Genomic DNA, 19099 nt, shown 5'->3' with positions numbered 1-19099 from the left:
AAGAACTACACCAGCTACACCAGCTAAACCAACTACAACAACTACAACAACTACACCAGCTACACCAGCTACACCAGCTACACCAACTACACCAACTACAACAACTACACCAGCTACACCAGCTACACCAACTACACCAACTAAAACAACTACACCAGCTACACCAGCTACACCAACTACACCAACTACAACAACTACACCAGCTACACCAGCTACACCAACTACACCAACTAAAACAACTACACCAGCTACACCAGCTACACCAACTAAACAAACTACACCAACTACACCAGCTACGCCAGCTACACCAGCTACACCAGCTACACCAGCTACACCAGCTACACCAACTACAACAACTACACCAGCTACACCAACTAAACCAACTACAACAACTACATCAGCTACAGCAGCTACACCAACTACACCAGCTACAGCAGCTACACCAACTACAACAACGACACCAGCTACACCAGCTACACCAGCTACACCAGCTACACCAACTACAACAACTACACCAGCTACACCAGCTACACCAGCTACACCAGCTACACCAGCTACACCAACTACAACTACACCAGCTACACCAACTACACCAACTGCAACAACTACAACAACTACACCACCTACACCAGCTAAACCAACTACACCAACTACAAGAACTACACCAGCTAAACCAGCTACACCAGCTAACCCAACTACAACAACTACACCAACTACACCAACTACACCAGCTACACCAGCTCAACAGCTACACCAACTACACCAGCTACACCAGCTACATCAGCTACACCAACTACACCAACTACACCAACCACACCAGCTACACCAACTACTTTAACTACAACAACTACACCAACTTTATCAGCTACATCAACTTCACCAGCTACACCAACTACACCAACTACATCAGCTACACCAACTACACCAACTACATCAGCTACATCAACTACATTAACTACACCAACTACACCAACTACATCAGGTACATCAACCAAACCAACAACATCAGCTACACCAGCTACACCAACCACACCAGCTATACCAACTACATTAACTACATCAACTATATTAGCTACACCAACTACACCAGCTACAGCAGATACACTAACTACAACAACTACATTAGCTACACCAACTACATTAGCTACACCAGCTACATCAGCTACACAAACAACATCAAGTACACCAACTACATCAGCTTCATCAACTACACCAGCCACACCAGCTACACCAACTACACCAACTACACGAACTACATTAACTACACCAGCTACACCAGCTACACCACCTACACCAACTACACAAACTACACCAACTACACCAGCTACACCAGCTACATCAACTACACTAACTAAATCAGCTACATGAACTACACCAGCTCCACCAACTACCAGACCATACCAACTACACCAATAACATCAGTTACATTAGCTACACCAAGTACATCAGTTACACAAACTACATCAACTACACTAACCACATCAGCCTTATCAACTACACTAGCTACACCACCTACACCAACTACACCAACTACAACAGCTACATCAACTACATCAGCTACACAAACTACATCAACTACACCAACCACATCAGCTACACCAACCACACCGACTACATTAACTACACCAACTACACCAACTACACCAGCAACACCAACTACACAAACTACAGCCACTACATCAACTACACTAACTACACCAGCCAGACCAACTACACCAAACACACCAACCACACCAGCTATAGCAACTACACCACCTACACCAGCCACACCAGCTACACCAACCTCATCAACTACTCCAACTACACCAACTACACCAACTACACCAACTACACCAACCACTCCAACTACACCAACTACACCAACTACAACAACTACAACAACTACACCAACTACACCAGGAACACCAACTTCACCAATTACACCAACCACACCAGCTACACCAACTACACCAACTTCATCAACTACACCAACTACACCAATTACATCAACCACACCAGCTACACCAACCACACCAACTACATCAACTACACCAACCACACCAACTACATCAACTACACCAATTACACCAACTACACCAACTACACCAACTACACCAACTACACCAACTACACCAATTACACCAACCACACCAGCTACACCAACTACACCAACTACATAAACCACACCAAGTACACCAACTACATCAACTACACTAACTACACCAGCTACACAAACTACACTAACTACACCAACTACAGAAACTACACCATGTACATCAGCTACACCAACTAAACCTGCTACACCAACTACACCAGCTACACAAACTACACCAACTACAACAACTACATCAACTACACTAACTACACCAGCTAGACAAACTACACTAACTTCACCAGCTACACAAACTACACTAAGTACACCAACTACACCAACTACACCATGTACATCAGCTACACCAACTACACCAGCTACACGAACTACACCAACTACACCAACTACATCAACTACACTAACTACACCAGCTACACCAACTACACTAACTACACCAGCTACACAAACTACACTAACTACACCAACTACACCAACTACATCAGCTACACCAACTACATCAGCTACACAAACTACAGCAACTACACCAACTACATCAACTACACTAACTACACCAGCTACACAAACTACACTAACTACACCAACTACACCAACTACACCAACTACATTAGGTACACCAACTACACCAGCTACTCAAACTACACTCACTACACTAACTGCATTAACTACACCAGCTACACCAACTACACCAACAACATCAACTACACCAAGTACACCAACTAATTCAGCTACCCAAACTACACCAAGTACACTAACTGCATCAACTACACCAACCACATCAGCTACACCAACTACACTAACTACACCAACTACTCCAACTACACCAACCACACCAGCTACACCATGTACATCAGCTACACGAACTACACCAACTACACCAACTACATCAAGTACATCAGCTACACAAACTACATCAACTACACCAACTTCATCAGCTTCATCAACTACACCAGCTACACCAGCTACAACAGCTACACCAACTACAGCAAGTACACCAACTACAACAGCTACACCAACTACACCACCTACACCAACTACACCTTCTACACCAACTACACCAACTACTCCAGTTACACTAGCTACATCAACTACACCAACTACATCAGCTACATAAACTACACCAGCTACATCAGCTACACCAACTACAGCAACTACACCAACCACACCAACTACATCAACTACAGCAGCTACATCAGCTACATCAGCTACACCAGCTACACCAACTACACCAACCACACCAACTACATCAGCTACATCAGCTACATAAGCTACATAAGCTACACCAACTACACCAACTACACCAACTACATCAGCTACACCAACCACACCAACTACATCAGGTACATCAACTACATCAACTAGATCAGCTACACCAACTACACCAGCTACACCAATTACAGCAACCACACCAACTACATCAGCTACATGAGCTACATAAGCTACATCAGCTACACCAGCTACACCAACTACATCAGCTACATCAACTACACTAACTACATCAGCTACATCAGCTACACTAGCTTTACCAGCTACACCAACTACACCAACTACACCAACCACAGCAGCTATAGCAACTACACCAACTACACCAGCCACGCAACTACACAAACTACATCAAGTACACCAACTACACCAACCGCACCAACTACACCAACTACACTAACTGCACCATTTACACCAGCCACACCAACTACAACAATTACACCAACCACACCAGCTACACCACCTACACCAACTACATCAACTACACCAACTAAATCAGCCACAACAACTTCATCAACTACACTAACTACACCAACTACAGCAACTACACCAACTACACCAACTACACCAACTACATCAACTACACCAACTACACCAACTACACCAACTACATCAACTACACCAACTTCACCAACTACACCAACTTCACCAACTACACCAACTACATCAACTTCACCAACTACACCAACTACACCAACTTCACCAACTACACCAACTACATCAACTTCACCAACTACAGCAACTACACCACTTACACCAACCACACCAGCTACACCAACTACACCAACTACATCAACCACACCAAGTACACCAACTACATCAACTACACTAACTACACTAGCTACACAAACTACACTAACTACACCAACTACACAAACTACACCATGTACATCAGCTACACCAACTACACCAGCTACACAAAATACACCAACTACAACAACTACATCAACTACACTAACTACACCGCTAGGCAAACTACACTAACTACACCAACTACATCAACTACACTAACTTCACCAGCTACACAAGGTACACTAACTACACCAACTACACCAACTACACCAACTACACCATGTACATCAGCTACACCAACTTAAAGGACTACACCAGCTAAACCAGCTACACAAGCTAACCCAACTACAACAACTACACCAACTACAACAACTACACCAGCTACACCAGCTACACCAGCTACACCAACTACACCAACTACAACAACTACACCAGCTACACCAGCTACACCATCTACACCAACTAAAACAACTACACCAGCTACACCAGCTAAACCAACTACAACAACTTCACCAGCTACACCAGCTACACCAGCTACACAAACTACACCAACTACACCAACTACATCAACTACACTAACTACACCAGCTACACCAACTACACTAACTACACCAGCTACACAAACTACACTAACTACACCAACTACACCAACTACATCAGCTACACCAACTACATCAGCTACACAAAGTACAGCAACTACACCAACTACATCAACTACACTAACTACACCAGCTACACAAACTACACTAACTACACCAACTACACCAACTACATTAGCTACACCAACTACACCAGCTACACAAACTACACGAAATACACCAACTACACCAACTACACTAACTACATCAACTACACCAGCTACACCAACTACACCAACAACATCAACTACACCAAGTACACCAACTGCATCAACTACACCAACCACATTAGCTACACCAACTACACTAACTACACCAACTACTCCAACTACACCAACCACACCAGCTACACCATGTTCATCAGCTACACCAACTACACCAACTACACCAACTACATCAAGTACACTAACTACATCAACTACACCAACTACACTAGCTACACAAACGACACCAACTACACCAACTACATGAACTACACTAACTACACCAACTACACCAGCTCCACAAACTACACCAACTACACCAACTACACCAACTACACCAACTACACCAACTACACCAACTACACTAACTACACCAACTACGCCAACTACATTAGCTACACCAACTACACCAGCTACACAAACTACACCAACTACACCAACTACACCAACTACACCAACTACACCAACTACACTAACTACATCAACTACACCAACTACACTAACTACACCAGCTACACAAACTACACTAACTACACCAACTACACCAACTACACCAACTACATTAGGTACACCAACTACACCAGCTACTCAAACTACACTCACTACACTAACTGCATTAACTACACCAGCTACACCAACTACACCAACAACATCAACTACACCAAGTACACCAACTACATCAGCTACCCAAACTACACCAAGTACACCAACTGCATCAACTACACCAACCACATTAGCTACACCAACTACACTAACTACGCCAACTACTCCAACTACACCAACCACACCAGCTACACCATGTTCATCAGCTACACCAACTACACCAACTACACCAACTACATCAAGTACACTAACTACATCAACTACACCAACTACACTAGCTACACAAACGACACCAACTACACCAACTACATGAACTACACTAACTACACGAACTACACCAGCTCCACAAACTACACCAACTACACCAACTACACCAACTACACCAACTACACGAACTACACCAACTACACCAACCACACCAGCTACACCATGTACATCAGCTACACCAACTACACCAACTACACCAACTACATCAACTACACCAACTACACCAGCTACACAAACTACACAAACTACACAAACTACACCAACTACATCAGCTACACAAACTACACCAACTATACCAACTACATCAGCTACATCAGCTACACCAACTACACCAGCTACACAAACTACACAAACTACACCAACTACATCAGCTACACAAACTACACCAACTATACCAACTACATCAGCTACATCAGCTACACCAACTACACCAGCTACACCATGTACATCAGCTACACCAACTATATCAACTACACGAACTACACCAACTACATTAACTACACCAACCACACCAACTACACCAACTACACCAACCACACCAACTACACCAACTACACCAACCACACCAGCTACAGCAACTACCCCAACTACACCAACCACACCAATATACCAATTACACCAACCACACTAGCTACAGCAACTACCCCAACTACACCAGGCACACCAACTACACCAACTACACGAACTACATCAACTACACTAACTACACCAGCTACACCAATTACACCAACCACAGCAGTTATACCAACTACACCAACTACATCAATTACACCAACTACACCAGCCACACCAACTACACCAACTACACCAACCACACCAGCTACAGCAACTACCCCAACTACACCTGGCACACCAACTACACCAACTACTCCAACTACACCAACCACAGCAACTACACCAACTACACCAACTGCATCAACTACACCAACTACACCAACTACACCAGCCACACCAACTACACCAATTACACCAACCACACCAGCTACACCAACTACACCAACTACACCAGCTACACAACTTACACCAACTACACCAGCCACACCTTCTACACCAACTACATCAGCTACATTAACTACACCAATTACACTAACTACATTAACTATACCAACTACACCAAGTACACCAACTACACCAACTACACCAACTACTCTAGCTACAGCATCTACACCAGCTACACAAGCTACACCAACTACACCAAGTACACCAAGTACACCAACCACACCAACTAGACCTACTACTCCATCCACACTAAAGCATTTTAAGTTTTTTACAGCAGTTACAGCAACTACATCTATTACACAAAGATGTTAAATGAAGAAGTAATATTCTTCGTTCATTAATTTAATTTTTTTTAATCAATTGTTTTCTCTCCCTTGTTCTTTTTAGGACGTCGCCGTCGTAGTACCTTTCGAAAACGTATGTCCAGTACGCATTTTGGTAAGTATAATATGAAATGGTTTAACAAGATGTATACTTTTTGTCGTTATTGGTCTGGCAATGTCTTAATATTTAACTTTTTTTTATTGAAGTGGAGGTTAACATAGACCCTATGCAACAATGGCTGACGTTTAAATATCCTTTTGTTTGCATTCAAATTTGCCCTACTAACCTCGTTCTTGAGTTCAAATATCAAAAGAATATTTTACTTTAAACGAGCCCAGTGAGGCTAATTTGAATGCAGACAAACGAATATTAAAATGCCCGCCATTTTTGCATTAGGTGCAATGTGAGGGATATTTACTGAGCCCCGACTCGGCGAGGAAAATATCCATCACTTTTACCGACACTGCAGTGAATCAGTTTTACTAGATGCCACACAAGCTCAATAACTATTGGACTAAAGAATTGTATGTTTCTGACAATAATTATAACGACATGTGGTGGGAAATTAAACTTGGGAAAAATCTTCTCTTGCAATGCTCATTCATGGTAAGCGATTTGTTATCCCGTCTCGGTTTCCTGCGGAAAAGTAGATATAGGCACTTGTTTAACTGCCGGGGTGTCATTTCTTCAATTTGTGTTTCTCGTCTTGAAGCAATGCTACAATACAATATGTATTTCATTTTTTACTTTATAGTGCTCGACAGTTTACGGTAGTTTGGCTTCTCGGAGGTTAATAGTACTCGGCTAATCAGCGCCGAGCTAGTCATTCAGCGCGCGCGAAAAGCAATAACAACAACAACAACCTTTATCCGCATAACTATAACAAATGCAGTATTGCAAAAGCTATTAATAGCTAATTATTGATTCGTTAACTAATTCCTAAGATAACTTAAAATAGAATAAAATAAAATAAAAAATACCCAAGAAAATATAAATAAAATAAAAACTAAAATAAATAAATAAATAAATAAATAATAATAATAATAATAATAATAATAATAATAAATAAATAAATAAATAAATAAACAAATAAAGTAACTGAAGTCTTTGCTTATTTTGAACTATTCATACAGTAGAAGTAATCATTCCGGAAAGAAGTTTATCTCTCAATTCGAAGCGCGAGGAAACAAATGAAATTAATTGAGTGTTTATGAAATAGTCAGTTGAGTTCATTATATGGAATGGTAAAGTTTCTTTTACTAATAATCGTGTAAATGGAAGGCTAGGTTCTATTTTAGTAAAGAACATATCTCTTAAAGAAGAGTGACGTGGGCAATCTAATAAAAAATGAATTTCGTCTTCAATTGTTTTACAGTTGCAAACATTACACACCCTTTCATTACGGGGTATGTTGTCGTATCTTCCTTTTTCAATCAAAAGCTTGTGCCTACTTATTCTTAGTTTGAATTCACTAATGCCTTCCTAGAAGCGTTTTTCCTTGTGAGATCTAGGTAAGCAGAGGGGTCATAAGTTTTTTTTGATTGTGTAATAAAAGTTGAGTTTTTGTGAGTGTTGAAGGGTTTGGTGCCAATAAGAGACATATTTCTTTTTCATGAGATCTATATATTGTTTGATGTTATTTTCATTCAAAGTGTAGTAATTAAAGTTGGGGAAATTATATTATTCACTCATCTTCATGAGACTGGAGTAAACACTAGTTTGACCGCTATAATGAAGGTCAACAGATATTTTTAGGGATCGTTTTACTATAGAATGTTCCTCCTTTCCTTGGAGGCCGAGTGTACGTAATTAAGTATCTTTTTTATTTATGTCAACGATTAGAGGAAATCTGCCAAGTTCAGCTCTGCATGCAACGTTGGATGACTTATTATGTACTATAAAAGCACTATTTACTTGTGTGCTATATACTAAATTACTGTCATGACAGCCGTAACCGATCATAACATTGATACCATGTTAGTTTGTCAATCCCTTATACTACGGATCACTTTCGGCTTTAATGTATGACGTCAAGAATTAGAATGGCCTCGCTTCTTCCAATATTTTAAAGCTGTTTTCCTCTTTCTTTAGTATTCATTCCTATAGCACACGATCCTCTAGCTGTAACAATTATTCATTGAAAAATATAGCCCTGAATGTCACAAGAATGCTTGTTGCAACATGGCTGCAAAACTGTGGAATGAAATACCTTTCTGTCTACGTGATCCATCAATTGAAACAACTCATTTCAGAGAAACCTTTACGATATTTAGTAAATAAACCCCTTCAGGCGGCTGGTATGTCGGCTGATAATGTCTGCGGCTGAGAGATTGTCCGAAAAATGAATATTTGGCTGAGAAGCGAAGCTTCGAGGGCAAGTGTGAAATTTTGAGGACAATCTCTCAGCCAAGACGTCGTTAATCAGGCCCGTAGCAAGGCTAAAACAACTGAGGGGGCTCAGCAAAATGGTTAAACAAAACTACCCCCCCCCCCCATCACCCCCCAAAAAGACAGACTGGTTGCGGAGTTTAAGATGCAACGACAACATAAAAAAAAAAAAAAAAAAACAGAAGTAAAGCAATAACTTTGCACCTGCATCATACTTTTTGGTACATTTTTTTGCCGTTTCTTTTACGTGGACTACCATGTGAAATTTCCTAATTTCACGTTTGAAGGAGGACGTAAACAAACGACGACAATTTTTTCTTTCTCTTTTAAAATTTGGCTATAACCTGACTGTGGGAGAATTTTTTTCTCTGGCTCTTGAGAGAACATATTTGTGTGTCTTTCGACAACGTGCGAACACTAAATTGGTCTAAGGAGGTCTAAGGACATTTGTATCGCTATAAATGAGAGGATGCCTTAGAAAACAAGTAGTTTATTTTAACAGCTTCTAGGGCTTAAGGTTTGTTGATTTCGATCCATTTTGGTTCTTAAGGTCTTTTTGAATCCATTTTGATTCACAAGGTAGGAGTATCTTTGTTGTTGTTGTTGTTGTTGTATATAAAAACAAACTGTTAGCGGAGGGAATTGAAAGGTAGTAAACACATTTTTAAAGGGCGGTGAAAAGGCATTTGCAGAGTCAGAGTTGAAGACCAATTGCTGCACATTTACTTGGTTTAATTATTTATTTTTTTTGCCAACTGTTTTGTAACTTCCAAAAATTCTGGGGGGGGGGGGGGAGGGGGACTCAATCCCCTCCCCTGTTATGGGCCTGTTAATACAAAAGTATCTTTAAGCAGATATTATCAACTGAAGGATTATTGGAAACCAAAGAGAAAATTGGCGGCAACCAAGCATTTTTTAAAGACAATGAAGCTTTAGTTTCGATAAAAATTGCCATACATGCACCTTGCTACATCGCTGTACTTTTTAAAAATTATTACTTATAATTATTTCAAAAAAATGCGTTTTCAGTAGCTCTTGCTAACATCTTTTTTCTACATATAGTCATTAACTGTGTAACTGTAACAGGAGGCACCGTCGTTAAGAACACATTAAGATTATCGAATATCCAGTAAATTATGCGCACCCCTTTCAAAATACACCTATGTGTCTGGACTGTTTGCAAAAAAAATATTATGCGAAAGCTCAAGTGATTAATTCATGCATGTACAGAGGAAATTGATGATAAATCTTTAGACAGGTACGTTTAACTTGATTTTTTTCATACGTGTTTTTATCAATTTCATTCAGTCCCTCATATGCATCTCAGCGTCGCTTCTGTTAAACCTGCGCCGGCACCTCCCCCAAAGAAACGAACGACGCCATCCAACAAGTTCCTTGAGGCCCTGGATACAATTGAAAGGGCCATGTACGAAGCTCAGGCAGCTGGGTCACGATATCGTCACAGCACGCGGCGTCTGGCAAAGATAAAGGCAAACATCAAGTTGGCGACACGAGAGCGCAGCTATCTGTTTGCGCGCCAGTCTCTTGGTCGTGGTCTATATTCGGCGATACAGCTAGCCAAGAAGATCGGACGGAAGAAGAGAGCCTCTACCAGCAGTGCTGTGAAGACGTTTATGGATACGGTCAAGAGAGAGCTCGGTGATTCTGCTTTTGATACTTTCATGAGTGTCAATGGAGACGTCACCCTGATGTTTGCTATTGATGATACTGGGAGCATGCACGATGATATTCAAGCCGCTAAAGACATCGCAGCATCTATAGTTAGTCACCCAAGAGACGACGTCGTGGACTACATTCTATCACCTTTCAACGATCCAGGTTAGTTTACTGGCTACAAAATGCAAAATTAAACAGAGTAGTGTAATCAATCATGTGTGACGATCAACACTTTCCCACTATTACAACTCTTTCGTCGATGAAGGAACAACACAAAGTCTTAAAGCCATAATTGTTCAATGTTGTGTTAACCCTAATATCTACATTGGCGTGTGGGGAGAAGGGGGGATTCTGCCGTAAATGACCTGAATATTTTTTTAATGAGAGAGAATAGTGAAATCTCCCTGACAGTTCGACATAATAAAGGTGTCAAATTACATTCCTTTATTGTAAAATGTAGAAAAACTGTACCTCAATCTTTTCCTGGAAAACGAGAATCATCCTGCAGACGCAAAAGTTTAGAAGGCAATGTATTAGTTTTGCAAACTTGACTAGAAAAGTCAGCCAAAGTCTGATTTCGATTTTGAGCTATTGAAAGATTGAGTTATCGGTGGTTGAATAAACTGTTATGCCGGCGCAAATGCTTTGCGCAAAATGGGCAGAAAAGCTAAAAATTTAAACTTTTGTCATGTCTTTAAATCTTAGAAATAGTCTTTACACTGGCTCCTTATACTAATTAAACTGACTTCCGAGCCTGTGATCAGATTCTTTAATTGGTATAACAGGAGCCGATTTTCCAGCAATAATTCCATCTACTCCCCACCAACAATTATATGACAGGCTCTGTCATTTTATCTTTCAAGGAACCGGACCAGTCACTTACAAAAGTTCTACAGAAGGGACACAGTTTGTGAATGTTATTCGTGCGCTTCGTGCCAGTGGCGGTGGAGACTGCCCAGAGCTTACATTCAAGGGAATCCTAGACGCCCTGGCTAGAAGTCCAAAGTACGGCTCACCTCTTTATGTTTTTACGGACGCCTCAGCAAAAGATTATACAACGGAAAACATGGAAGAAGTTTTATCCATTGCGGAGGCATTTGGCGTCACTATAAACTTTTTCACGACTGGTCTATGTCGCCGCTCTTCGTTCGAGCCATTTGAGAGGCTCACCAGAGAAACATGTGGTCAAATGTTTAAATTTCGCAACAGCGGTGAGTTGAGGAGGGCTACTGGTCTTACCGCTGGCTCTCTTGCTGGAGCAACGTGTCTAGCATCCGGAGAAGATGGATCCTCAAGTGGTAAGCGAAGTGTGAGTGGATCTTCCTACAGCATCCCTATTGATGATTCTACAGAAAAGATTATTGTTTCGGTGACCACCGAACGAATGGGCCCACGCATCACCCTGAAGGATCCCAGAGGTTATATCATTAGATCAGGCAAGATTTCTCTGTCCAGAGGAGCGATTTACGAGCTCAACAACCCGCGGCCGGGAACTTGGGGGTTGAGGGTGTCAAGCGCTGGCAAACACTCTTACCAGGTTAGAGGCTCAAGCAAAACAAATGTCGATTTTGAGCACTTCTTTGTGATGATTCCATCCCGTGGAAGAAACAAGAAACCAATACCTATATCACACCCTCTTCTTGGTAAGTGCACTACAACGACCCTTGCAACTCACAAGACGCAGATTAAGTAGTACAGCTCCCTCACTGTAGATACAGACAACTTTTATGTAACGCGCACAGAGTGTTATTGGTGGCAAATTTTATCTCTGCGTTTTGTGGCGTGCGACTCAGCCTGGAAAATAAGAAAATTAATTAACGTTATTTGTTTTCTTGTGTTATTACAGTCGTGGTTTTCAGTTCTGTTGAAAACAACCGTACGTTTGATTTGGTTTCGCTTTCACTTCATTCTGTTACTGGTTAGCAAATCAAAACTCGCGTAACGTTTTCAACAAATGAGAACCAAACTGGCTAAAATCAACTATGACTTCCTCGCACCCGTTTTCCCGCCACTGGCGCCAGTTACACGTATTTCCTTCGAATTCTGATTGGTTCATTGCACTGTGGATCCCTACGTTAGTTTTGGTTTCCTCTCCAACATTAATTTGAAATTCATAAACCTACTGCGTAGACATCTTTACTAATTTATTTTCCATGTTGTTTTCCTCACATAGGTCAGAAAGCTTTGGTTATCGTAACTATAGCCGGATCGAACAAGATAAACAAGAACACACTCAACCTTGATTTCATGAGCAAAAATGGAAGGCGTCTTGGAACAGCAGCTGTCACTCCCCGTGGAACAAGCAGCGCCCACTTTACATCCTCTTTCACTCCTCCCTCCGTGCCCTTTAAGCTGAAGTTGAGAGGGAAGACAAAGACAGGCTACAACTTTGAACGAACCTCGCGTAATATAGTGCACCCAAGTCACGCTCTGATCAGGGTCCTTTACGCCAGAAACGAGTTCACAGTACCAGCTGGAGGCAGAGGTTTCGTAGTTTTTGTGGTTCATAACACAGGGCCAACAGAAGTTTTTGACATCAAGGTCAAAGATCGCCTCAAACTGGTCCACCGTCTTCGCCGCTCGTATATCACTGTTCGCCAACGTCGTCAAAGTTTCTTCTCCGTCACCTTCAAAGCACCACGCTCGGCTGTACGAGGGAAAGGAGACGAAGTGTTGGCGACTATCACGGGCCGCAAATCGAAGAAGACCGTTGGCCATGTCGTGATGCTAATGGTTGTCTAACGCGCTTGATAGTCTCAACTCGCGCTACAAGCGTAAGTGAAGGGCTCATAACGCCCTTGAACTGTTGATTTAGATTTGAATAGTTTGATTTCTGTTTTACAATCGTATTTGCTTTGCTTTTGGTGAACATTGAAAATTAGACGTTCGTAGAAAAAAAAAAGTAGACTGGGACCTGATTTGTACTTTTTAGTTTGATCAGTAGGGCAACATTGTAACCAGGTTTTTTTTTTGCATAATGCATCAAACATCAGCGGTTTATACTTATGCTGGAAACTCTGTGTCGCATTGTTTGATTTTACTTGGAGATCAGAGCCTTGATTAATTGTTTAAGAAATATAGTAAGGTTAATACTAAGGGGCTGCGCTTTCTGTTGTTGTTGTGATTTTTTGTTTTCTGATTTTAGATTTCAAATAAATCATGAAAAAAATTTATTGTTGTCATTTTTAGTTTTCCAATCGGTAGGACGAGAAAATGATGGGATTGATCAGAAAAGAGAAGAGTGCATATGTGTGAAATGCTAGAGAACTTTAAGCAGCGACAACGGCAGCACGAGTGGAATCGTGCTTTTAGAAAGTGTTTCGGAAAAATTTAATAAAAGATCACGCTGTTTTAGCTATTTCCCGATTACTCTAGCACGCTCAACCTGTAAACAGAGGGCGGACTTCCTTGGAACTAAATTGGTAGGAGTGGCGCTCAAGTTAAGAAAGAGATTCAAACATTCGCCGTTGTTTACTCACGTTCTTCACAAAACCTTAAAATTGGTCATTTCACGTTGTTGTTTTGGCAGAGGATCACCTGGCGAGATAATGATATGTACCAAAATGTATAACACGCATGCAGAGCGACCGTTTTTCTCATCAAAGCTATTGTTTTGTTACCGTCTTAGTCCGGTCGTTGCTTAAGCTCCCTAGTGTTCGCGTGTGGCAGTATAAAGAAGCGCACTATGATTGAAATACCGATTATTGTAGTTATGACAAGAAGGCGCACGCATGACACAAAAAAGCAACGGGATCGGAAATAACATATGCGCTTTGCAGGAAGAGAGACGTAGGTAACAAGGCCGAAAAAACTGCCATGACGGCTAAAAATGTTGGTTTGGAAAAAGTAAGCGCATGGCGGGAAAAACGCGTGGGACTAGAGAACATGTACTCGCGTGACTGAAAAAAAGAAAAGAGAGAGAGAGAGAGAGAGAGAGAGAGAGAGAGAGAGAGAGAGAGAGAGAGAGAGAGAGAGAGAGAGAGAGAGAGAGAGAGAGAGAGAGAGAGAGAGAGAGAGAGGTGTGGTGGATTAACTAACATCACAGCAAAACGGCCTTTTCTTTGGCCTAAATTGGTGCATTTGACCATTTAGGACGGTGCTTACTATTGTTACTGCGCATATGTTCTCTGCATCTCGTGATACTCGGTTTCCTGTGGGTGGTGCCTACTAATACAGGGATATTTTTTCGCAAAGTCAAACTATTCGGGAAAACAGAACTTAGCAAATGCTTCTGGTATCCAAAAAGAAAATTGGGGGTAACCATGCATTTTTCATAAAGCTTCAATATACAAAAAAAGCCATACATTGCCTTGTATTTTACAGCTTTTTAGTATTATTGTTGCTTAATTATCTCTAAAAATGTGTGGTTTTCCCCAATTTTCTTTTTGAATATAAGATCTGCTTTTCCTGTATAGTCATATAAACCGCGCAAAAATACTTTGGTATTAGTAGGCACCGTCCTTACTTTGACCATTGGTGACCATCGTCGTTAGTCTCACGGATTAACTTTTGAGATATAGCTTCTTATGGGGGACCCCCGGGTATGTCCTGGGACAACAAGAGAGACAGTTGTGGTTAACAGGAGCCCACTATTAAGAGAGCGTAACTTCCATGTACTAAGACGGTGGCGAAATGTTTCCACAGATCGGTCAAATTTTCTAGATAGGTTTTAGATCGTTGGATTGTTTTGATTTCCCGCCCAAAATATTAAATTCCGGTCCACATAAGAATTACTGCCGAGACAGCTGGTTAGTGAGTTCCATGCACAAAATTTTAAATTATAGGGACGTAAACAGTAGACGGAAATACAAAACGGAAAACATAAGCTAGATTAGTGAACCAGAAGCCCCAGAGGAATACAAATCTACTTTTTATGTTTGCTAACAATGCAATAGACACGCCATTTAGCCTGAATGGAAACACGCATCTAAGTTCAAGTTATGCTTTAATGAGCAACCGCCCCTAATTCATACGATAACTGTTCGCTTGTTATGATTTACCTTTTGAAATAATCATGCATGCAAGAGATCCAGACAGATATTTACATTTTACTATTTTTCATTTTCTTAAATATAGGTTTAGTACGCATAATCAATAATAGTAGTAATAATAGTTATAACAGCATTTGTACAAACAAGTTAAGCTTCGACTCGTTCCAGAAAGAGAAATCTCGCTCTTCATTAATTATGACTTCAACTGAGCCCAACATTTAAGTGTGAAACTCTTCATTTTGAATTTAACAGAATCTCAGACACAAATGGTGATCAAAGAAGGAAGCCAGATCACACAAAACTTAGGCAGTTCTCTCTAAAAAAAAAAGCTGTTCGATCCAAAGAGAAACTCGTTTAACAAGGCCAAATTTTATCCAGTTTTAACCGCCAATCACTTGCATTGACTGTTCGAAACAGAAGAAATATACAAAAAACAATATCTAAAATAGCCTGAAAAAGATTACCAAAGTATCACCATTCAAGTGCAGTGCTACTAAGCAGGATTCTTAAAGGGATACTCTAGACCCCAAAACAACTTTCCAAATTCTGAAAGCTTATGACCCAAATTAAAGTTATTTACCAAAATTGGAGTTCGATCTCCGCTACTTTGCCTAGAAAAACGAAAAGTTTCTCGTCATGGGATTCGAACCCGCGCTCAGGCCGAAAACCGGAATGACGTAGAAAGAAGAACTCGCCAAACATTTTCCGGTTAGATTCCCCTGGATTTCTTTAGCAAGATTCGGTAAATGGCTTGATTTTAAAATTCCAAAATAAAATGCAAGGTTAGTGTTTTGTGGAAAATTCAATAATACGGTATCGATTTATAGTTTGCTTGATGCTCAATTCTAGTAACAACGGTGAAGGCCTTCACAATTGGCATTTCTTTCGCGTTTTGTACGGATGGTTCGGACATACGCGATTCGATTTGTTTGGTAACCCCACGACCTCTTCTCACTTTTCCAAAGACTGTCCTTTCTGTGATGTCCAATGAAATATTGCCAGTCACATTACTTAGCTGAAAAAATCCCTGTAAAGTTTCCAGGAAAAATCCACGTTTTTTTTTTTTAAATATAACTAAACTAGATGTCAAATAACAACGCCGAATCATCAAAAGGAAACTTTAATGCCACTCAAATCTTGTTCAATCGCCAATGAAATCACATTGCGGATGTGAAATGCACCGAATTTGCGATAGAATACATAACTGGTCGCTTAACATTCCGCTCTTAAACACCTCTTCGGACTCGTTTTGTAGAGTCAGTAACCGAGTTCACTTCGCTGTGAAACACGTACTACAGAGCGCCCTCATAACTCTGCTAACGTGGTTCCGTCGGAAATTTCGATGGTACTATTTTGTTCAGAAGAAAAAAAAGCAAAAGAACTGCGCTAATCCCCAGAATCCATATTGTTTTCAGTGTTGTAAACAAGAGAGGTTCTTCATTCTACGTCATCGATCACGTGCTCTCTCCGGCAATTTTCGGCCTTTTACTTTTTTCTTTTGTACTTTTTGTGCCATTTACCCGTTATTATAGTCCAAATGCTACCTTTTAAGCGAAAGTTGTTTTGGAGTCTAGAGTATCCCTTTAACAGTATCATGAAAGAAAATAAAAAGAGTGAGACTTGACAAATCCTTAAACAATCGGCGTATGCTACTCTCTGTTGTTTCAATCCTTCTCCCATCTTTGTGAAGCGCACTCGCATCAAATTTTACATCTGATTGTGAAGGTTGCTGGGCTCTTTCGTTTCGAACCTTTTCAATTCCATCTATCCATAGTTCAGAACTTTGCTGCGCGCATTATTACAGGTACCAGGAAATTCGGTCACATAAACCCTATGCAAAAATGGCCGACATTTTAATATTCTTTTGTTTGCAATCAAATTAGCCTTACTAACCTCGTTCTTGAGTTCAAAAATCAAAAGAATATTTCACGTTGACTCGGAGGCTTGTGAGGCTAATTTGAATGCAGACTAAAGAATTTTAAAATGTCGGCCATTTTTGCATAGGATCTATAACCCCTGCACTAAGAGATCTACGTTGGTTACCAGTTAAACGAAAGCTATTCTTCCGTGACGCTGTCATGGCATTTAAATGCATGACTGGTCAAGCTCCACATTATCTCAGCGATCAATTTACGACAAGACATGCGGTCACCGGGCGTGTGACTCGAAGTTGCCAACTTTTAAACATCCTCTTGTATAAGTCGAGTACCGGGCAGAGAACTTTCTACTACCGCAAGGTCCATATTCGGAACAATCTAGACAGTACTCTTAAAACTGCAAAATCGATCTCTACAGTTAAGTTTTACCTGAAAAATAAATTGATTACTGATTTTTTTGTTCATGATAGTACGTCATGATAGTATTTATAGTATCTTATGAGTATTCATTCCTCGCGAAGCGAGGGCCGAAGGCCCGAGCGTAGCGAGGTTAATAAATTTGTCGGGCCGAGCCGGCCCGAGTGGAGCTAAGCCGCGCGAATTCGAGCGAAAAATATATTTATATATATATATATATATATGTATGTTTATATATTTAGTTGAAGGTGTCCGCAATGACGTCAGACTGTCTGGCGTCGTCTGAAAAAAATTTGCATACATCGGAAAAAATATGCGTGCATGATCAAATTTCAACTGCAATGTTCATCAATATTCACTGATGCAGAATTATCTCTCCAGAATCTTTTCCCTTTCTTCCAGAAATCTTTTTTTGTGAAAGATTGCATTGAAGAAATTACACGTTTTGTGGCCGCGGTAAAATAATTTTCCGTGGGAAATAAATTCATCGAACACGACAGCGCTTCACGCCCGTTGTGCATTTCATCGCGTCAGAAATAGATTTTTAACCGCAAACTAGCCCGTGGAACTA

General features: G+C 40.7%; 1 protein-coding gene and 1 long non-coding RNA gene across 2 annotated transcripts in view; both read left to right on the top strand.

Moving 5' to 3' along the window:
* LOC146478892 (uncharacterized) overlaps positions 1-19099 on the top strand; it is a 314457-nt gene that overhangs the window by 180598 nt on the left and 114760 nt on the right. The gene's annotated exons all lie outside the window — the stretch shown is intronic.
* LOC146478898 (von Willebrand factor A domain-containing protein 7-like) overlaps positions 10881-19099 on the top strand; it is a 43585-nt gene continuing 35366 nt past the window's right edge. The window contains exons 1-3 of the mRNA XM_085111628.1: positions 10881-11405; positions 12107-12886; positions 13417-14204. Of these exons, the coding sequence (XP_084967754.1) occupies positions 10883-11405; positions 12107-12886; positions 13417-13985 (1872 nt within the window). The 5' untranslated portion in view covers positions 10881-10882 and the 3' untranslated portion in view covers positions 13986-14204. The remainder of the gene's footprint in view (positions 11406-12106; positions 12887-13416; positions 14205-19099) is intronic.

This window comes from Pavona decussata, unplaced genomic scaffold, assembly GCF_977016875.1.
Source record: "Pavona decussata unplaced genomic scaffold, jaPavDecu1.1 SCAFFOLD_62, whole genome shotgun sequence".
NCBI classification, from domain to species: Eukaryota; Metazoa; Cnidaria; class Anthozoa; order Scleractinia; family Agariciidae; genus Pavona; species Pavona decussata.
The sequence above is the reverse complement of the archived record's forward strand: the minus strand, read 5'-3'. Positions and strand labels throughout refer to the sequence as shown.